This window comes from Amphiprion ocellaris, chromosome 15 (assembly GCF_022539595.1).
Source record: "Amphiprion ocellaris isolate individual 3 ecotype Okinawa chromosome 15, ASM2253959v1, whole genome shotgun sequence".
Taxonomy (NCBI): domain Eukaryota; kingdom Metazoa; phylum Chordata; class Actinopteri; family Pomacentridae; genus Amphiprion; species Amphiprion ocellaris.
Window position 1 is genome coordinate 12,672,866 of NC_072780.1, and position 20,160 is coordinate 12,693,025.

At 40.9% G+C, this 20,160-nt stretch overlaps 2 protein-coding genes and 1 long non-coding RNA gene across 7 annotated transcripts in view; 2 read left to right on the forward strand and 1 right to left on the reverse strand.

Annotated features, from left to right (window-relative positions):
• The window catches only part of rftn1a (raftlin, lipid raft linker 1a), a 27,106-nt gene extending 19,941 nt beyond the window's left edge, over positions 1-7,165 (forward strand). For all 3 annotated transcript variants that reach the window (XM_055017971.1, XM_023287109.3, XM_035955786.2), the window contains exons 6-11: positions 1,778-2,537; positions 2,641-2,844; positions 4,475-4,584; positions 4,814-4,917; positions 5,357-5,432; positions 5,743-7,165. In XM_055017971.1, coding sequence (XP_054873946.1) covers positions 1,778-2,537; positions 2,641-2,844; positions 4,475-4,584; positions 4,814-4,917; positions 5,357-5,432; positions 5,743-6,150 — 1,662 coding nt within the window. In that variant the 3' untranslated portion in view covers positions 6,151-7,165. The remainder of the gene's footprint in view (positions 1-1,777; positions 2,538-2,640; positions 2,845-4,474; positions 4,585-4,813; positions 4,918-5,356; positions 5,433-5,742) is intronic.
• On the reverse strand, positions 7,154-19,947 carry oxnad1 (oxidoreductase NAD-binding domain containing 1). Of its 2 annotated transcripts, none has more exons than XM_023287097.3 (8): positions 19,789-19,947; positions 19,160-19,280; positions 18,221-18,287; positions 17,976-18,079; positions 15,667-15,808; positions 10,191-10,436; positions 9,944-10,052; positions 7,154-9,743 (listed from the first exon to the last, which is right to left on the reverse strand). In XM_023287097.3, the coding sequence occupies exons 2-8, from the start codon at positions 19,264-19,266 to the stop codon at positions 9,586-9,588; spliced, it is 933 nt and encodes a 310-aa protein (XP_023142865.2). In that variant the 5' UTR covers positions 19,267-19,280; positions 19,789-19,947; the 3' UTR covers positions 7,154-9,585. The 2 variants fall into 2 exon arrangements, with proteins under 2 accessions (XP_023142865.2, XP_054873947.1); XM_055017972.1 differs by lacking the exon at positions 19,789-19,947 and adding an exon at positions 19,367-19,517.
• On the forward strand, positions 13,005-14,601 carry LOC118471407 (uncharacterized). Of its 2 annotated transcripts, XR_004848717.2 has the most exons (3): positions 13,005-13,086; positions 13,163-13,231; positions 13,794-14,601. It is a non-coding gene; the product is annotated as an uncharacterized LOC118471407 (long non-coding RNA). The 2 variants fall into 2 exon arrangements; XR_008604169.1 differs by having other exon boundaries at positions 13,037-13,231.
• Positions 19,948-20,160: the final 213 nt, after the last annotated feature.

Consider the following 20,160-nt stretch of genomic DNA (forward strand, 5'->3'; position numbering starts at 1 on the left):
TTATCTTAAAATAGTGATTTCTGAAGGTTGGGATAAAAATAATCATCTTTGTTGTGTTTTGCAAACAATCTGCTCTGTGTCCTATAAATGGAATCTAGTGGGTGGGTAGTTTTTGTGGGATTGTAATTTGTAAAGTTGCTCAAGAAGGAGCTTGGTGATGAGGTGCCTATACGGAGTATAGAAGGATACAATTATTTTAAGGAAAGACCTTCAAGTGAAAACATGCACTGACACACCTCGACACTGAATGCTTCTAATAAAAAATATTTTCCATTTAAAATGTCAAGGTATTTTCTCATTGAACTTTCAATTAAGTTAATAAAAGATGCAGAATCCACCTCTGCCTCCTCACCGTCACCGTACTTGTTGCGCTGTGTGTTTCTGTGTGTGTGTTTTGTGTTGCCGCAGCTCCACTGTGACAGTGACGGAAACATTACGGTGCTCAAATGGCTACAGGCGACTGGTTATAATTGTCTGTCTGTGCCATATGGTAACTCTGCCCTCTGGATGTGACATGCAGAGCTTCCCGGATTCAAATGTCGCAAATTTGATTAGAGCTTTTCCATTTTAAAATATTACATATTCACTTGATTGAAAGGATTTTAACAATTCATGGTGAGCGAAAACCAAGCCCAATATGTTGGACTCAAGAGGGAAGAGAAGAGACCAGAAAAATATGCTGGGTTCCCACTAGTTGCATTTTCTTGTGACACTGCTCGCTATCCTGTAAACTGGAAACCAAAGGAGGTGCAGTTTAATGAATGGAAGGTTACAGTAGTTACAGTAAGCTATAGCAAGAGTTAACCCGAAGACAGCCTGCCATTTATCAGCTGTTAAACTCACCTTTAGCCTCTCTGCTCATGAATTCGCCATCAGTCCAACATTGGGAAATGAAAATATGCTCTATTGAATAGATTTGCATCTGAACACCCAGAGAGCACAAAGGAAAACCTGATTGGATGGAAATGCACATCACTGAGTATAATGTGATAGGCTTCGGCAGCGTGACATGAATAACCAATCAGATCACAAGCTGCCAGAGAGAGTTCGAGATAAGAACCCAGGAGCTGCATCGAGCAGACAGAGTGACAGAGATGGTGTGTGTGTGTGTGTGTGTTCAGTTGTGAAATTCTATACTTTTGCTTTCCCAGCACTGTCTCCCCTACCCACTCTCAGTCTGTCTCCGGACATTCTCATCAGATAAAAAAAAAAAAAAACGTGCGAGTGTGTGCAAATTGTGTGAGTTTGTTGGTAATAGAGAGACTAGACTGTTTTAAAAAATGTGATTTACGGATGAGTGAAGTGTCAAAAGTAGTGGGTAATAGGGGAAGATGTGTCTCATTATTGTTCGGTGGTAGTTTGCAATCTGATTTCTCTCCCGTCGAGCCTGTCTAAAACTGTCAGCCCAAATATCAACTGACAATTAACCACCAGAGCTCCATGGGAGGGAGCAGCGCAGACACACACACGCCGTCACACACATGTACACACACGGATGCGTTGAGATAATGAGGTCCTTTTGTCATTTGAATATTTGATCTTTGCAGATGATTAGGTAGGTTGTTATTCTGCAGAATATCTACCCTGCGTATGTCAGCCTTTGTTTGTGTGTAAATGAGGCTTTGTTTGTCTGACTATAGAAGAAGAGACGGTGCAAATTTTTTTGTGCTGCTGTGAAAGAAGGCCTTTATATTTATGTGTCACTCAATTTTATTTTAATAGAGTTTACGGGTGTGAGTAGATGATAACATTGTGCGTGTGTGTGTTCCAACTGCAGATCCAGGATGTAGCAGAGCAAGGGGTGATGTTTGTGGGCTTTCTCCAGCAGCCAGGTGGAGGACCCTGCTTCTTAGGGCAATGGGATCCTGAGGAGCTGTCGTCTTTACACTCAAGCCCCTCACCCATACACCGACACCCTTTCAGCGTCAACACCAGCCCAACAGATCCTGTAGAACCGTATCAAAATGGTGTAGAACCTGATCGTTGCTCCTCTGACCCTCCTCTGACCCTTGCTCCTGAGTTAGATCATGGTGATGCTGAATGTAACACTTTGGAGGCCAGAGAACCAGACTTCAGCCCGCTGAAACCCACCCATAGTTTAGAGCACAACACAGGAGAGACTGATGAGCACACTTCAACCTCACAGATTGGCCTCAAAGACTCAACAAACGAACCTCAAACTCACATCAAACTTAAGGCAGAAGCAGTTCAAAACCCAGCAGACGTCCAGGAGAGCCAGCAAAGCCCTGAAGAAACTGCAGGTACAATAAGGCTGGAGGAGTGTAGTCCACCAGACGCTGAACGAAACTTCAGTGGATGCACAGAGAATAATTTGAACCTTTTTAACCAGAGAGAAACCCAAAGTTTAAGCTCAGAGAGCTGGTTCAGCTCCCCAGAACTGGATCGTAACCACGATAGAAAGTCCAGCTCCACTCGTGCAGATGGGCAAAGCAGAGTAACAACGCACAACAACAACCATATCAGGCTGAACTGCTCAGAGAAAGATGAAGGGGCGACTTCACCACCAGCGCAGGCTAGTAAGTAAGCAGGGTCCTGTTTATCTCCAACAGTAGTCTGGCAAATGATCAGCAGGGCTCTCTTGTCACTTGCCAACTTTCCTGTTTGTTTGCGTGTCTGTAGGGATGCAGCTCTTTGCTTTGTACAACCATACAGAGGATCTGAACACCTCTCTGAGGTTCTACTCACTCAGGGTGCCACTGCGAGTACAAAAGGAGGCAGGACTAATCACAGAAGTCGACGCTCACTGGCTTGACCACATGACTCAGCATTTCACCAGCGGAGCACGCCTCATTGACGGGTTTTTCCACCTTGGAATTGATAACGGTAAGCTCTGTATCCATAGCAATGTAGTACTGTATTACATTGTGTTGTAATGTATTATAAGTGATTATCATTTTGGAGGCACTTACCCCCTACTGCCATACTAAGAAAACAGTTAGAGCATGCAAAATAAACAAAGGGTGATTGATGTACCAAGATGGATACAACGTTATTCCAGGCAGTACACGGTTGCACCAGTAGATGCCACAGCAAATTTAATGCTTGCACAGAATAGCTTTTAATGGACCTATTCTGTGGGTTTTGTGACCACAGATTGTACATAAAAGATAGATATAGATTTCATTTCTGAAAAGTAAAACTGAATGAAGTCACTTCAACCAGCATTGTTTGTAATGGCCAGCAGGGGGCGACTCCTGTGGTAACATAGAGAAGTCTGATTGTATAGAAGTCTATGAGAAAATGACTCTACAGCTCCTTTGACTTCTTTCCTCAGTTAACATTTTCCTAATTTGCTTATGGTCTCAATCATAAGTTTCAAAGTATTACACAAGGTTGATTTTGGAAATTGTGGTCCCATTTAGAGTAAAGCAGAAAATAAAACAGCATATGTTTTAGTGTATAGTTACCTGGATTGATATTACAACTGTATGGGCGTAAACAGTGTCCTCAAGTTCCCAGTCAGATTCAATATATTGACTTTGAATTCTTTCAAAGTATATGCTAAAATTGGTCCAAGGTTTTTAAGCCAGTGAGATTCAATTACAGCAACCCCAATACCACAACACAAACTCCTAACCCACTAAACATATATGGTTTAGCACACAATCTGTACACCATTTTTAACACATTATTACTAAAATGAATTGCTGCTAAATCCACTTGGGATTAGCACAATAAGCTACAATTCCCATATGAAGTTATTGTGTAATGTATCATGTTTTAGCAGTCATCAGTCCACCTGGCAAATGGGAGCCCCATATTCATGCTCCTTTTAGCTCTGCTTTGGTCTCCATCGATGCCTGGGGGAAATATGTGGCTCTGTAGCTGCTAAATGCTCTACAATGTTTTCCAGATAGTTTCTAACTTTGTCTGTCTCCAGTCTGGTGCTGGATCTATGATGTTCTGTGGATTAGTCAGAGCTTTTCTTGCAAAACAGGAAACCAGGTTTATGAGAAGAGTGAGACTGAAGCCAACAGTAAAGTTGCAGGCCATATAAATCCTAAATTAGCTGAAAGAAGCAACAATGTTCCATAAAGTTAAGGGAAACTTGGACAGTTGGAGCATAGTTTTCTTTCCCTTTTACATTACACAGTCATTTAATCTGTTGTTAGTATTAAAATATAGATTATTAAAGCTTAAAAGTAAAGTTTCTTATGTCCCGGCTTTAACCTGAGAATTTTCACTGGTTGAGTGGTGCCAGTGTCTGACAAGATGAAAAAGCTGCTCAGGCTGTAGATCCCTGCTCCGCTGCTGGGTGATGGATGACATGCATGGTGTTATGTGCCCAAAGTCCGCGGCTTACACCATAAGTCACTGAAATAAGCAGGCTTAAGTCAAAGGGAACGGGGAAGCAATAGTGAGAGATTGAAGAATGGAGATTAGTTTTTAGTTCCTGTGTGAATCACGGACATCCTTCTGTGTTTATCTGACTCTGTATCTGATTTCTCTCCAGACAATGGGGTCTCATCTGTGGATAGTGTGTTCATCTTCCAGAGCTCTGCAGAGGAGACCACAAACACCTCCTACGATGCTATTGTGGTGGAGCAGTGGACCGTTGTGGATGTGAGTCTGAGTTTTTAATGCTCTGCATGAGATGTGCACTTTGAGAAATCCTTTTGACTGTAAGCTGTTTTCTGTCAAACATTGCATAAGACTGGAGATGAATGGAAAGTAGTTGTGCGCTTGTGGATGAGCTTAAATTTGCCTACCTGCATGTGTAATGTAACGTGTTCCCGTGAATGACTGCACACTTTTTTGTGTGAGTGATTTGCTCTCTCTTTCATCTGTCCAGGGTGTTGTGGTGAAGACAGACTACATCCCATTGCTCCAGTCTTTAGCTCCATATGGATGGAGGCTGATGTGTGTGTTACCCACACCAATTGTCAAGACAAACAGGTGCTGAATTACACCCCAAGAAAAGACAACCGCACACTCACATCTACTCAACCATTTCTCAGTTTCTCTCTACATTTGAACACTTTGAATATCATCCAAACCCAGCAAGGACTAATTACTTCTTTGTTGATTTTAGACTAATTATTCTTTTGTCTAACACGCTTCCTGTCTTGTTCTTTTTAGGATTAGGACTGACAGTGTAGCTTAGACTACAGGACAGATGGTTTGAGATCTGACAAATCTTGATCATATGCTCATCCCAACATGAAACCACTTTTGAAATCTGTCAAAGCGGCAAACAGAAACATCAGCACTGTACTGCTGTTGTCTCGTAACATGTCACTTTACAAACCGCAGCGAGCAGAAACCGGATTCAAACACATGTAGCGGTGTGCAAGCGGGTAACGATAGTAAAAGTGTGGCTCTTTTCTTTGTGCAGTGATGGGAGTTTGTCGACCAAGCAAATCCTTTTCCTTCAAAGGCCCATTTTGCAGCGCAAGAGAAAAGACTTCAAGGTTTGTCTCTCTTTTTCTGCCATCTTTACAACTAATCTGTCACTCGTCTCTATTGTGCCTTTAGGGCACGGGACTTTATGTCGCAGAAGGTTCCATTAAAAAGTTATGTTGCTAAATATGGGATGTACAGCGAATCTAAACCTGCACACGCTAAGTCTAATAATAGGTAAATAGTTGGCCTCAAACTGTACAGGAAAAAGGCGTCAATGAAAGAAGCTTTGTTGTGGTTTGTCAGGTGTCTGGAGAGATCGAAAGAAAAAGACATGACACAAAGCGCAAAACTGTCTCAAACACATCTATTTGATTTCAGATGCTGAACCTCAGGGGTCGCAGCAAGGAAAAGAAAAATTCTAATGGAGAAATGCTAGAGGAGAGAGAGAACAGGTCCCCGGTGGTAGAAACAGAGATGGACAGGTTGGGACGAAACACAAAGGAAGAGGAAGAGGCAGAAGGGAGGAAGAGCAGGGACAGCGGAAGAGCGAGTCTTCAGAAAGGTGGAGAGGATCCTGAACATCAAAAGGGCTTCTTGTTCCTATCAGACAGCAGGATTTCTGTTGAAGACCAGGAGGAGGAAACTGACATTGACAGGATCCCACTGTCCAAGCAGGAGAAGTCAGTGAGATGGACAGATTTCTGTCAGGGAGATGATGGAGGGGTCAAGGAGGAGGTGAGGACGGAGGAGCGGATCAAACAGCAGCTGTTTTCTGGTGTCTGTTGACACTTTTGGCATGAAGCAGGCAAAGGGAGCTGAAACCTGGTTAGCTGGTCAAAAAAAATAGCTTTCAACTTTACGTTGACTTGCATTTTTAGTTCCTCTGTGGACAACTGATATGTAGTCAGGCATATACTGTATCTATATTGCGTTCTGTTGCTAACGCTGCTATGTGTCTTTATATGAAATGAAATGAGACTGTACAAGGCTATACAGTAGAGCTAGTCTCCAGTCCAGGCCTTAAGTATTATTTTCTTTCACACTGTAGTATTTTACTACTTTCTTGTAATAGGACTGGGAGTTATGATTTCACTGGGCTCACTGTATTTTTATATGTAAAGAATATAATTTAAGATAAAAACAACAGGTAGAAAAAAGCAAGTATATAGTGCACTGCTTCACAGCCTGAACTGATACAAAGGTGTTGACTGATTTACTGAAATCTGCCTATGTGAGAGCTGAAAAGTAACAAGAAAGCAGGGCAGTGACATCAAAGGTATTCGAGGTCATTTGGACAGTGTCTTGATTCCAGTTTGTTGAGCAGACAGGGTTTAAGTTGCTCAATACATAACTTGATGACAGCTTTACCTAATTTTAGAGACTCATAGTCATCTTTTAAGAAATATGATGCATAATTATCAGTTTGTTTAAATTCTTAAATCAATCAGTATGAGTCTTAAAAGTACATGGTTTAGTCTGGAAACTGCACTGAGGTATTATTATGAAGTCAGTTTTGAAAGCAGATTTTCAATGCTGGGAATACACAAATAATGCATTTTCACCTGCACTTTTAATGGTTTCAAAGGTATGTCAAAGCTTGGCCACATCAAATCAATCGTCTTTTTTCAAGATGCTGCTGAGAAAATTCATTTTTTGTAATTTGGTTGAACTGACCCAAGAAAAATGTGTAATTTAGAAATCAGCTATTTATTATTTCCTGGACCACCTGTGATGTGTGTAAGTAGTGTAACATGTAGGTCTTAATATAAAAAAGGAGGTCAATAAAGTGTTTAAAAAAGATCGACTCTATTTTCTTTATTATCGTCAAACCTCGTGTTACAGTCATAAACAGTTTTCCTCATATGAGGAAGAAATGCAGAAACAACTCAAGAATGAGTCTCGACATCGCTACCCCCACTGAGATGACGACAAGAAACTCGCGACCATCTCCGAGGGATGTTCAGTGAACCAAGCCAATGAGAGACCACCTGGAGGTTCCATTACAGGGCACCGTGGGATACTTACTCTACCCCGGGATGAGGAACAGTTTGTGGACGTGTGTGATTGCAGCAGAGAGTGTGTAGGAGATAGGAAATGTGTGTGTGTGAAACAGTGTGAATGTGTACCATTTGTACGCAAGAAGGCGGCAGTGAAGTTGCAGATGTCTTTCCGTTTATCATTGCTCGCCAATATGTGGGAGCCTGTTAAGTGTTGACTCTAAAAATACGCTCAGTGGTGTGAAGTTGAGCAGTGAAAAACAATCGTTCCAATGTAACTCAGTCAAGCCTATCAGCCAAAAAACTTCAAAATCTTCAGCTCTGCAAATAAATACTTGTGTATTTAAGTACAACACTTCTAAAAACAACTTGTACCAAATCATCCGAGGTATTTTATGAGAAAATTACTCATTAAATATGTATGTACAGTGTAAAATAACAGTACAGATTGCCATGTTTGCAATGATTCTGTGTCCTAAGCAATAGCTTTACATTTTAGGGAAATAAACTAATTTGCTCTCTTGTTGCAGATTAATAGCATTCTCACATCTGTCCACTAAATACGAAGCTCAAACAAGCAGCTGGATAACTTTGCCTAACTTTACCGTGGACACGGAAAGCATGAATAGGCCTCTCCGGAAGGATACACGTGACACAAATTTGTAAATTCTCTAGAAATGTCGTGCTGTTTGTCACACCTCAGGAAGTCTGCTTCACCCATACATAAAATGGAGTAAAAAACAAGTTAAAAGCTTTACAGAAGGGTATGTGCTGGACTGTTTATCCAAATTGTACTCAAAAGAGAGAGAGTAATAATCATGTGTTAGTAGTAAAAACTCTGGAGAAAGATGTGACAGCAACATCATCATCCTCATTTTGCTCTTCCTCTCCCGGGTTGAGCGACTCTCAGTCTGAGTCTCTCTTTAATGGCTGGACTGGATATGTATTAGCAGATATCCCTAATTCAATTCTTCCAAGTCAAAAAGAACATTTCAGACATCCACAATGTCACTCTTCCTATCCACATTTGTCATTTCTGATATCTGCATCACCGCCCGTCCTCGGACAAATGGCATCACCATTCATGCATATGGGATAGCAGATATCTCAATCTCCAATTCTTCCAAATCCTAATATAATTACAGAGATCTTGAATAAAAGCTTTGAGTGGGCAAAATGATTTAGCAGATATCTGTAGTAAGATATTAAGCTACAGAAAGTCGGAGGCGGGGTCAGCTTCCTTTTCAAACATACTATGACACTGCAACCGTGACAGTATATGACAAATTGTTTCTACTGCAATGTCTGAGAGGTCTTCTGGGTAATTTTCATCACAGGTTTTTAGTGAACAAATCTCTCATTTCCCACAAACTCCCTACTGATGAGCTCTTTGTACTTCACCATTGTATCCACCGCAGCAGCTGCCATTACTTCTGTTGATACTGTTGAAATGCTTTGCTGGACCAATCAATATCCAGTGGGAAGTCAAACTTAGTTCCAGATATGTCTGTCATTTTGACCAGTCAGTATAATGTATAGATATCTTAAATGAAAATCCAGCTACAGTGTAAGTACAACTGGGCAAAAAGACACCGATGTCGGTCATTCTAATTCTGGATAGTCAAATTCAGCTATTGAATTTTAAATCAGCTTGCCATGCCACATAACCCTTCATAAAACCAGACCATGCTGTTTTTAAACTTCCCGATGTAGCTTTACATTCCAAAGCAGAATAAATCATTTCAAAAAAGCAAAATCCTATTTCCCAAACTGTAAAACTATTGCATTAGGACATCATTGCATAGATTAATATTTTGATGCACGCTACACTAAGTACATATTGGCTAGAACTGCGAATGGATTTTGAAGTTATGCAACATTTGCGTCACAAAGTATCTAATACACACAAGAAGAGGGCACAGAAGTTGCAGATGTCTTCCTGTTTATATTATGAGAAATAAAATTAATCTCTATTGTCTTTGTGAGTGAGCTGCTAGCTGAGAAGTGGGTGGTCCCAGCAGTCTATCACAGATCAGGCACAGGCTGCAGCAGCAGGGATCGGAGAATGAATTTCCTCATCTATTCACTTGTATTAATATTCAAATCAGGGGGAAATTTCAGTCACTTTCCATTCCACGACCCACAGATCCTCCACCTGATCGCCGCAAAAAAGAGTGCATGTAAGGAGGAAAGCCCTGTTGGTTTCTAGGAATCCTTGGAGTTCCTACCACCACTTCTCAAAGAGGATCCTGTCTTTTGGGAGACCGAGGTCCATGAGGGTTTTTGAAATTGCTTCAATCATGGGCGGGGGTCCGCACAAGTAACACATAGTCCTTTGTGGGTCCACATGAGCCCGCAACTCCTCCGCTGCGATTCTCCCGCCTGAGGAGACACAATGGAAGTAAATCAATTAATCGAGACTCAGTGCTGCGGCACCCATAACTCCTCAGTCTCCTACGTGGAGTTTTGATGGGGTCTGTTCTACATGATGACACAGATAAATCAAAGACAGGCTGTGGCAGAATGTGACAGTCGCTCAATCATCCCAACTAAACAAAGAAAAGTGTACGAGTATTATTTACGCTTGATAAATGGCTGGAGGTGCGGGTCGACATCTGTGCTCTGTTGCGTGACGTGGAAATCGCAGGACAACTTGTCAGGGAACTCGCGACACGCTTCAATGATAGAGCCCTGGGGAAGACAAAAGGTGTGTTGTAATACGTTTGAAATAGTCTTTCCTTATCTAATTAAAACACATCTGCTGATAAATTCCACACATACATGTGGATACGGTTGCACGTGTAGCATAAACATCATGCCAGGACATACTTTGAAGAGCAGTTCTTGGGTGTTCTTGGCGCTGTAACAGAGGTGTGCAGAGCCGATGTTGCAGTCGCGACCACCTGAGGCTTGGTTGAGGCGCAGCAGATCTGTCGTGTGCAGCAGAACAGAGTACAGGGGATTGATCCCTACACCACCCGCCACCAACAGCAAATCCACGGAGGGGTCAGAGGGTGATGGGTCAAAGAAGAATTCTCCACCGACACGCATGGCCACGCTGGAGCCGACTGTACACTGGGAGGGAGGAGGGGAGGAAGAGCAGTCAGAACAGGCATAGAAACAGAAGGAGCTGGCAACAGATACTTCTCTTTGCTAAGCAGCTGACATATCCTTTTTCTCAGACATGAAAAATTAATTCTATGAAAAAAACAATATCACTTCACGCCTCAGGAGACAATAAAAAGACACCTTTAGATCAGAATTCATACACACAACAAACCAATGCTATGGTAAGGGTGAAAGCAATTTCACAAGTTCCAAATGTGTTTTGAAGTCGAAAGTAGCTCTAAATACGCCTTCATCTGCTTTTGTACACATGAGCGCACGTCCACATAATAACGCATGCACTCTTAATCTCCTACGCTGGTCCCTACACTATTCCTTGAGCACAATATCAAACAAAAGGATCATCAAATGATCCCAAAGCTGAGGGCTCTGAGTCTCACAACACTCACATGCCTCAAACACTACTTCCTCTTACTTATTTACACACGGCCTAGTAGCTCAAAGCTATTTATTAAGGCGCATCATCAAACACTGAAGCTGCAAACAAATATGCAGAGAAAGGCAAGCTGGAGGGAAACATTGTTCGTATTCAAACAGCCACTCACGCTAGTGGATTTAAAAAGAAAAAAAAGACACTTGCATAGCTGGTTCCTGGCAGATAAGTCCAATGTTATTTATTAAATATTTGGCACAAAAATCTATCTGTATTTTTATGACTCAATTTTTGAACTCATATTTACCGTGCACAGACCTGAAGAAAATAAATGTGTTTTTCACAATATCCTGCTCTGCACAGTTGCATCAGTAACTCCAGTTTCTCTTGAGCTTTTTTTAGCTTTACTCCAGAACTAAACATTGTCAAATTATAAAACTGTATCCCTTGACAGCAATTACACCTAATCAAAACACATCATGGATCATACTGTAACAAAAAAAAGGAAATTATGAAAAGGATAGAGATCATTTAAGCTCAGTACAGAAATGGAGCATATTGTCACTTTATAAGGAAAAGTTATTGTTCATAGCTGCTTCAGGGCTGCACACACAGTCACACCAATCAACCTAATTCTATCTATCATCTGACTTGCCAGATTATGTCAGCGTGTTGATCTCCAAATCCTGTAACACCTTCGCCACTTATCAACACAGTGATCATTTAACCCCGCTTGCGCTCTTCTGCATCACTCTTTTCTCACCTTTATCAACCTCTCACCCAAACACACACTAGCGCTTGCTCTTTACCAAGCCACAATACAGCCCTGTAGAGGATGAAATCTACTTTTCTAGAATGTTAATACTCTTAAGCTGCCAACTCTCAAAGTAACTTTCAACAATTTTTCTGTCAAATTGTATATAGTATAGTAGGACTGAAGAATCCCTATTCGTAAAGGAATTGCAGATATTTCTTCCAAACATATTACACATGTTCCAAAATAACTGCTGAAAATGTGAAAAGACTGAGAACTATAAAGCACTGGATTGTGGAGTAAGACGACTGAAGCTGTTTTTCATCATTGTTGTCTTCAGGATATTTTGTGTGGGTCAGAAATCATGGCTGGATGACTCTTAACACTATAAAGATGTAAAACCTACGGCACATTAGTAACAGTGGTTTATTCATGAGGTTCTATGCCCACTACAAGCTATTGTTTCCCAACTAGCTGCAAATGAATAATTTCTGGATGACAGAATTTGCGGAACAGCTCGAACTCCTAACTTAAATTTCCCAAGAAAAACGAGAAAAATAAGAGGTGGATCGATTTAATAAGAGCCACACTGATGAAGAGTTAAGGATCACTATCAACATCTGCCTCTGCAGTGACCATTTAAGACCAGATAGTTTTATATACTTTAATCAGAGAAACTAGGATTCACAGATAACACACTACTGGTAAATGGGACTGAACAGATGATCTTCTTCTTCTTCCTCAACTTTTACTGGAGCCTGTATGCAGTGCATACCAGCCAGCAAGTAAAAGTCTCCATGTGTACTTAGCCTATTACAGTAGGTAACTTAAAATATTCCATATCTGCAGTATGTGTTTTTGATTTCACACCCAACCTAGTCCATTTGCACACTCAGTACAGTTCATTTGGGCTGGTGTGAAAGCTATTTGGCGATATTTTTTAATCATTTAAATTTGATTGGGTGGTGAATAACAGTTTTCTGTATTGTGACAAACTCAGAAAACATTTTTTTCACGACTTTACACAGACTTTAATCAATTTAAAGATGGAACTACCATTTAAAACAATGCAATTAGCAAACTATACAGGCTGTAATTTTGGATATACTGTGTTACTCAGTTCAATGTATCTAACTCAGATATTAAGCGGCTGTGTAAATAGTTTTTTAAATTCATGCCATCCACCTTGTAAGACAGACACATTTTTGATGGTAGCCCGTGTGGTAATGCTCCATCAAATGGTTCAAATCTATTACGCAGTGAGTATTGGAGAAAGGAGGTGTAACCCAGATGAAAACAGTAGTATAGCTGTCGTTCTCCTGCATTATTTTGGCCTTATTGGGGTTCGGCCAATCCCAGTAGTCGCGGTGACGTCATTACGTTGTTCCCCTCAGCGCGCTGTGTTGTAATTAGTGGCTGCAGCATTCAGGTGTGCAGGAGCGGTGGGGAAGCCACACACGAGATAGCTGCAGGTCTGTTTTCAGCTATTTTCGCTATTTTAATTGTAATACTTGTTTTAAACTCACCGGTTTAAATGTTAACTCTTAGGAGCCCCTTATCGTAGCCAAATCAGAGACGGACGACGGAGTGAGAGAGTCGATACAAATCGTGGAACTGGTGAGTTTTACTATGGCTTTGTTGATAGCTTAGCGTTAGCTTGTCCTAGCCTTAGCCTGTTAGCCTAGCCTCCGCCATTGTTTGCCACTTTTCAATGCAGTTATGCCCTGTTTCTACCAAATGTATTGTATGTATATGGAAGCCCTGTTGTGCCAAGAAATATTAAGTGGTTGTTTTCCATCTTTTGTGTTTATTCACTGTTTGCATATTTGCACAGCAGTATTAGACTGAAGCACTTTATGCAAATCATGCACTATAAACTATGCACTTTATTTAATATTGTTCAACAATCTTCCATTTGAATTTAATTGAACTATTTATGTGAATTTAAAGCAAATTAGTGACTACTGACTATGAATTTTGACCAATGTGATTAAATATATTAATACATGTATATTTATATTTGATATTGATTAGAATATTTACATTTTAGACTATGGACTCTAGTACATTTAGTCCTATTTATTGATTGTGTGCACACTGAAACTAATCAACTTTTAGCTACAAGCTATTGGTTTATTTGATTTAGAGATTTATTGGGAAGTTTGGGTCTGTTCTCTAGGCCAGGTCCTTGATTGATGGCGAGCTTAATGGAGCCCTGAACCTAAAGCAAAGCAACTGCTGAAGAATCGAGTCGCACCTCTCCTGCCAGGCTGGTAGGGGGCTCTTTGTGGCCCACAAACTCTCCCCACTCAAAACCTTGAATTGTCCGCCTTGCCCACATACAATCTTTTTTTTTCCACAAACCCCTCCTATGCGCACTCTTCCTCCTGGACAATCACATTCAACCCAGACGTGGGCTACATGAACTGTGGGTTGGGTTGGTACATTGGGGTCAATTTCCCAAGTGTGGGGAATTTTGTGGACTCATTTGCGCTTTGCATTGACATTCGAATTGTATATCAATGTTTCTGAGTCATGTCCTGAAGTTGCATAGTTAATGAGTTATTTTGAATATTCATTATTGAATGGCCATTTATGAGTTACTGTTTGTTATTCACTGTAAATATTTGCACTGTTGGCTGTCTTGTATGTTTAAAGAAATATTCAATATATGGTACCTGCAAACACAAAGTCAGCTTCCTGTCTACTCTCTCCTTGAGCCGAATTTAGCCTTCTGATTACTAGCCTAACGCACCTAACTACTTCTGGTGTTAGTAAACCAGTTCTTTACTACTTACCTACTACACAGGTGTTACGTAAAAGTGGTGAGCTAGCCAGGAGACAGTATTGACAGAGCTGAATATAAATACATTTTACAAATTTTGACATCGATGCAAATAAGAAAAAAAAAGGACATTTTGGAGAAACACGGCATAAAAATTCCAAACGCTGTTTTAATTAAATATGCAAATAATGGTGACACTGATGATGAGGTAGTCGCTTTTGTGAGCCAGTATGGAAAAACATCAAAAGTTGAGTTAATAACTGAATCCAGTAGTGCCTTTTATGATTCGATTGTTGTTGAGTTTGAGTCTGGGAAAGCTTTAACTGAAATTCAAAAGATCTTACACTTACGCCATACACTTACATTTGCAGTGATGTGAAAGTAACATATGAAATTACTGAACTTTCTATTGCTTGTTCTGAATTGGAAGGTAAACTGAAAACCCAAGAGTATTTGAGTGATTTGAAAAATTTGGCTAAACTCACAGGACGGGACTATGCTGAAGTCCTAAAGGGTGTAATGTTTCTACTGGGCCAGTCCATCACCGAGCAGAGTTTAAATGAAGACCAGACGTCCTTACCTACAGAAAAGAAGGGGATACTACCTGGCTCCAGTACAAGCCCTACCCAGCTCATCAACGCTGCCACCCTGAGTCAAACGCAAGGAGCTACAGCCACAGCCCAACAGGTAGAGGGTGAACAACCACACGGTGCTTCAAATCCCAACATCCAGAACACCAAGCAGCACTTGAACCGCACTCCCCTAAATTTCCTGTGGTCACCTCCACTTCTGCAGATCTTGGGGAATTAGACAGGCCGATTTGCCAGTCTTCACGGCGATGGCAGCCACCTAACCGGCTACAGTATTCTGGGTTGGGCAAACCTTTAATTTCTGTCGTGCAAACGCTTTTTCATAGTTTGGCCAATGCTTATGGCGAGGCTTTTTCTCCAGTGGCGGAATATGTCTATGTTCCTGCATCCTTGTAGTGAGCATGCACCGGAGTTGCATGGGTCTAAGGGGGGAGGGTGTAACCCAGATGAAAACAATAGTATAGCTGTCGTTTTCCTGCATTATTTTGGCTTTATTGGGGTTCGGCCAATCCCAGTAGTCGCGGTGACGTCATTACGTTGTTCCCCTCAGCGCGCTGTGTTGGGTCTCAAATCAAAGTGCAATTGCAATATCTGTCATAAAAACACCATTAGGTATTTTCCCCCAAATCATTCAGCCTTCTTGTGCATCATGTCATTGGAGTGATTATCCCACTCACCACAGTGTGGACCCAGTGTGCTGGTGGGTGTTTGGTGTATTTGACGGCCAATTCAATAACGCCTTCCCGCTGCAGTAAACCCGGGTTGGAACACATGGAGAAACCTCCCACCGTTTCCACACCAGGGATGAAGAAATCCACCCTGCACACATCCACAAAACACAATTGTCACTTGAGGTTTATCAGCTGAATAATTAATTAGACAAGCAGATGTTTGAACTTGATCCATGTATGGGCTAACATGTAAGTAACCCAATGACTAAAACTGTCATTTACCATTACTTAACAATGCCAACTCCAAACATGAATGAGTGGTTTTGAAATAGAGCTATATTGTATTTTATTCTGTGCATTACAATTGAAGACATATTGTTTGTAAGTGCTCATTTTGTCAGAGCCACAGGCACAGATTGCACATGTGCATTGTGTTATTCACGCTAGAAATGTAGCAGGAAATAGAGTAGCTTACCATTCTTAAATCTAGACAATAGTTTATTCAGCAGTAGAAACACGCTGAACTGAGGGTCAAAGTGTGAATGAAGGTACGGTGTTGCTCTTTGACCTCAGCGAGGAGGCAAGCCTGTTCCAGAAACTAAGGAGAACAAAACTAAACCAGATGGAAAGTTGCCTGCTAGTTAGTTTATTAAGTGTAGCATCCAGTTTTTACACCCAGCACGATCGTATCTGTCATTCAACTAGCAGAAGAGAGTAGCCGCAGAACAAAACAGCAATGCTTAACAGTTGTCCAATGTTCCACCAACACAATGACCCACTGTTACACAAGAGAAAGACACTGACACCACAACCCTCACAGGCATTATAAATATGGATCTGCAGTGAAAACGCACACATATGTTCCAATCCACCTCCTCCTCATCTCCTTCCTCTCCCACCTGGAGACCAACAACTAAGCAGTTATTTTTCTTAAAAACACTGAAACTCAAAGATTTCCATCCATTTACATTCATTACTAGTTGCTGCAAGGCAACTGGCTGCCAGTTTTATTTCTCACCACCGCCCACCTACAGTATGGGCTCATGTACATGCTGCATGTGCAACACTAATTAACTCTGGCAACACTGACTGGCAGACCAAAACGCTTCATCCAAAAAGTACTTTGTTGCTATTATGACTAAAGGAGCCACTGAAAGTTTGCTTCCCAGTGTTATGCATTAGTTAAAAAACAGTCAAAGCTGCCAACACCTTGGCGTCCCAAGTACACTGAGAAGTCTATTTGGTTTATTCTTGTTTACCAGAAGGCTCTAAATGAGCCTTTCTTTAGTCGATATGACAGCTCTAAATCAACTAATGTAGATTTGTAGGTCAAATTTTGTGTAAAAGTTTTATAAGAAACCAAAGCTTCAAGCTAAGGACAGATGAATATGACACAATCCTGCCACCATGTGGTGACTACAGGTTCTGCAGGCATTCTGAGTGAACTGGCAAATGCTAGTTACATTTTTATGCAGGATACCAATGCTAATAAGGCAAAATTTCCAACAGGAATTCAGACAGTAAGGCAAAACAAAGTAGGGAAGAAATTAAGGTGAAATCAGTATAAAGACAAAACAAAAATACACACCACACATTATCAATTAAAAAAAATATAGCAATAAAAACCTTAAGGAGCAGTAAAAAGATGACATCACACAAAAGCAAGCCCTTAACACTAGGTTCTAAAAAATGATTTAAAGAAGTCACTGACTCTGCAACTCCTCATGTGGCTCACTTTAAAGCTGAAGGACCCTGATGTCAAAAACACGGCAACATTTAGATTTAAGCCCTGACTTTGGTACATCCAGAAGAGCCCCAGCTGGGGATCTAAGGCTGTAAGCTCCTCATATGGAGTCAACCTTTCAGCTATGTAGCCTGGGGCCTGACCCAAACTAAAACTGAAGAGTAAACTCTTTAGATCAAGTCTAAAACGAACAAGGGCCAATGAAACTACTGTCATTACAGCTCAAAGTTAGGATTACAACAACCATATGAGCTGCTGAAATTATGATACTCATTTGTTTATGAAACCCTCATACTTTTTATTTTAATGTTTACTGCAGTTTGAAAATATTTTATTTTTAGTTCACTTGTTTCTAACTTTGTCAGGAAGACAACATGCCTTTGACTATCCCAGGCTACAGACATTAGTTTTATATATTATGTAGCAAGATTGTTGCCTTTTCTGGTCAATAGTGGTCATAAATTTGATGGAACTAAATGATCAGGACTTCAAATGGTGTGCTACACAGTATCCTTTTAAACTGACAGAAATGTTTAAACAGTGAGTCAAAGGTTAACATGCGTCTACTCACCACTGCCCTGCTTTAAAGATGAAATCTGGATGGACGGCTATTCTCAATCGTTTTACTGTGTCTGACTCATTTATGATTCCACATACTTCAGCTGGATACAGAGTCTGTGTGAGAAAGCCCATAAAGGAGAGTTTAGGAGAAGGTTAATAATCGCAGGACAGCTGACAGCTTCATTTGGTGATAAAGAGGCACAGTTACCACATACAGTTAAGGTGAACTTCTTCCGCTACAAAATATAAACCTACATTTTGTCTGTAGTTGCTTGCTGTCCTCTCTAAATGGTCCATTTGTCTTTTGGAGGACATATTCCTTCTGAAAAAAGAGACAGTTTGGTCACTTGCCTTATATGTCAAATATGCTCTCAGGCAGTGAGTGAAAAGCAACACAGGAGCCTCATGTGACATGAAAACGCCAAAAAAAAAGGCGAGTGGAGTTTGCCCTCATTGTCAACAAGGAACAATAAACTTAAAGGGAACGTTCACGCAAAGTACAAAACACTTTCTAAGTGATCCTTGTTTTGTCCAGGTATTGTGTGTTTAAATTCCAATGTACAGACTCCAAAACTTCTGCAGCTGCCCTAATATAAATGGAGATAAAAGCAATTACATTTGTGCTGGAAAAGAATTGGAAAAATGCATTGTATTAGGGTGACAATAAAACATCAACAAATAAAACCTCAAGAATCTCTTAGTTGCCTAACAAAAGTAACTAAATATATTCTGGTATGGTAAGATAAGAAACTTTATTGATCTCTCACTGGAAAAATTCTCACGTTGAGGCAACTAGATAAAAATAAAACATAGTAAACAACAAGATGAAAAACAAAAAAGTAGAATAAAGAGAAAAAATAAAGCCAAAACTGAAGTATGTACACCTTTTATATTTACATATATGGCATGATGGATAACTGTACCCAAATTGGAGGGCACAAAGAGTGTGCACACGAAGATGTAATGAGAAAACCAGCGTTACATAATGTTATTGCACTTGAAGAGCTATAAAAAGAACAGGGTTACATTATGATCCATTGAAATAAAACACGCAAAACCTGGGAGTAGATCTAGCTGGACTACCAACAGGTGTTTGCCCAGATAATGTCAAATGTAATTCCCCAGTGGTCAGTCTCTGTTCTGCCTCAAGAGTCAGAGGCAACCACAACAGTTTTAAAAACAGATAACACCCACCTTATGGAAGAGCTGTGGCCCAGTAGCCGGCAGCACAGCAGACCGGTGGCCGGACTGGAGAGGCGGAAGCTCCGGACAGCGGCGGACAAGAAACAGGGGACGCTCATCGCTACCTGGGTTCCTGCGAGAGAGAGAACATCTGGAGTTAGCGGTCACAGACCAACTCTATCACCCAGCTGTTATCATACTGACAATGTATACATCCACCTTTCTCTTCGACTGGTACAGCTGCAGTTTCAGCAGCAGGGCCCCTCAACACCGCAGTTTCGCTAAAACTTCACCCATCTGGAATAATCTAGTCTAGTATTCATGTCAGGTAAAAACCTCCCACCTACATCAGATAACCTCCCCCCTGGAGCTCAGTATCACTGCTAACACAGGCTGCCACCGCCGTAGTGTCTGTTAATAGCGGATGATGAATAAAGTAAAGTCAGACTGATTCTAAAACGCCACATACCGACCCAAAAAGCGGTGCTGTGGAAAATTATCCCTATTTTAAACTGTCTGGAGTGACCTCCTCCGTCACGCGGCTGACAGGGAGGTTAGCATTCGAGCTAAAGCTGCTAGCTTGTAAATGCCGGTCCGGATTTTTCGTTCGACACGGACACAATACTAGTTATTTTTCTTACCGATAAAAGACGGCACTCTATTTGTCTTCAAATGCTCTCCATATTTTACTCCACTACCTTCGGGATAACCTTGATCATGTTATGATTACATGACACTACTGATATCTTCTTCTTCGTTGAATATTTACTGCAGCTGCTGTCTTCTTCGGCGCCTTTATTCAGTTCGTTACAACAGCGCCCCCTTCCTGACGACTGGCGTCTTGCACCCAAACAAAAGCAGACTCCATTGACTCCCCTGCTTCAAATACCCTCCTTAAACACCCCAGAAACATTGGAAATACATCAGATTTAGAGATTAAAGTTTAAGTAATATATGATTACACTATACTTGTTTTTTTTTATAAAGTTATGAGGCAATTTTCTCAAAGGAAA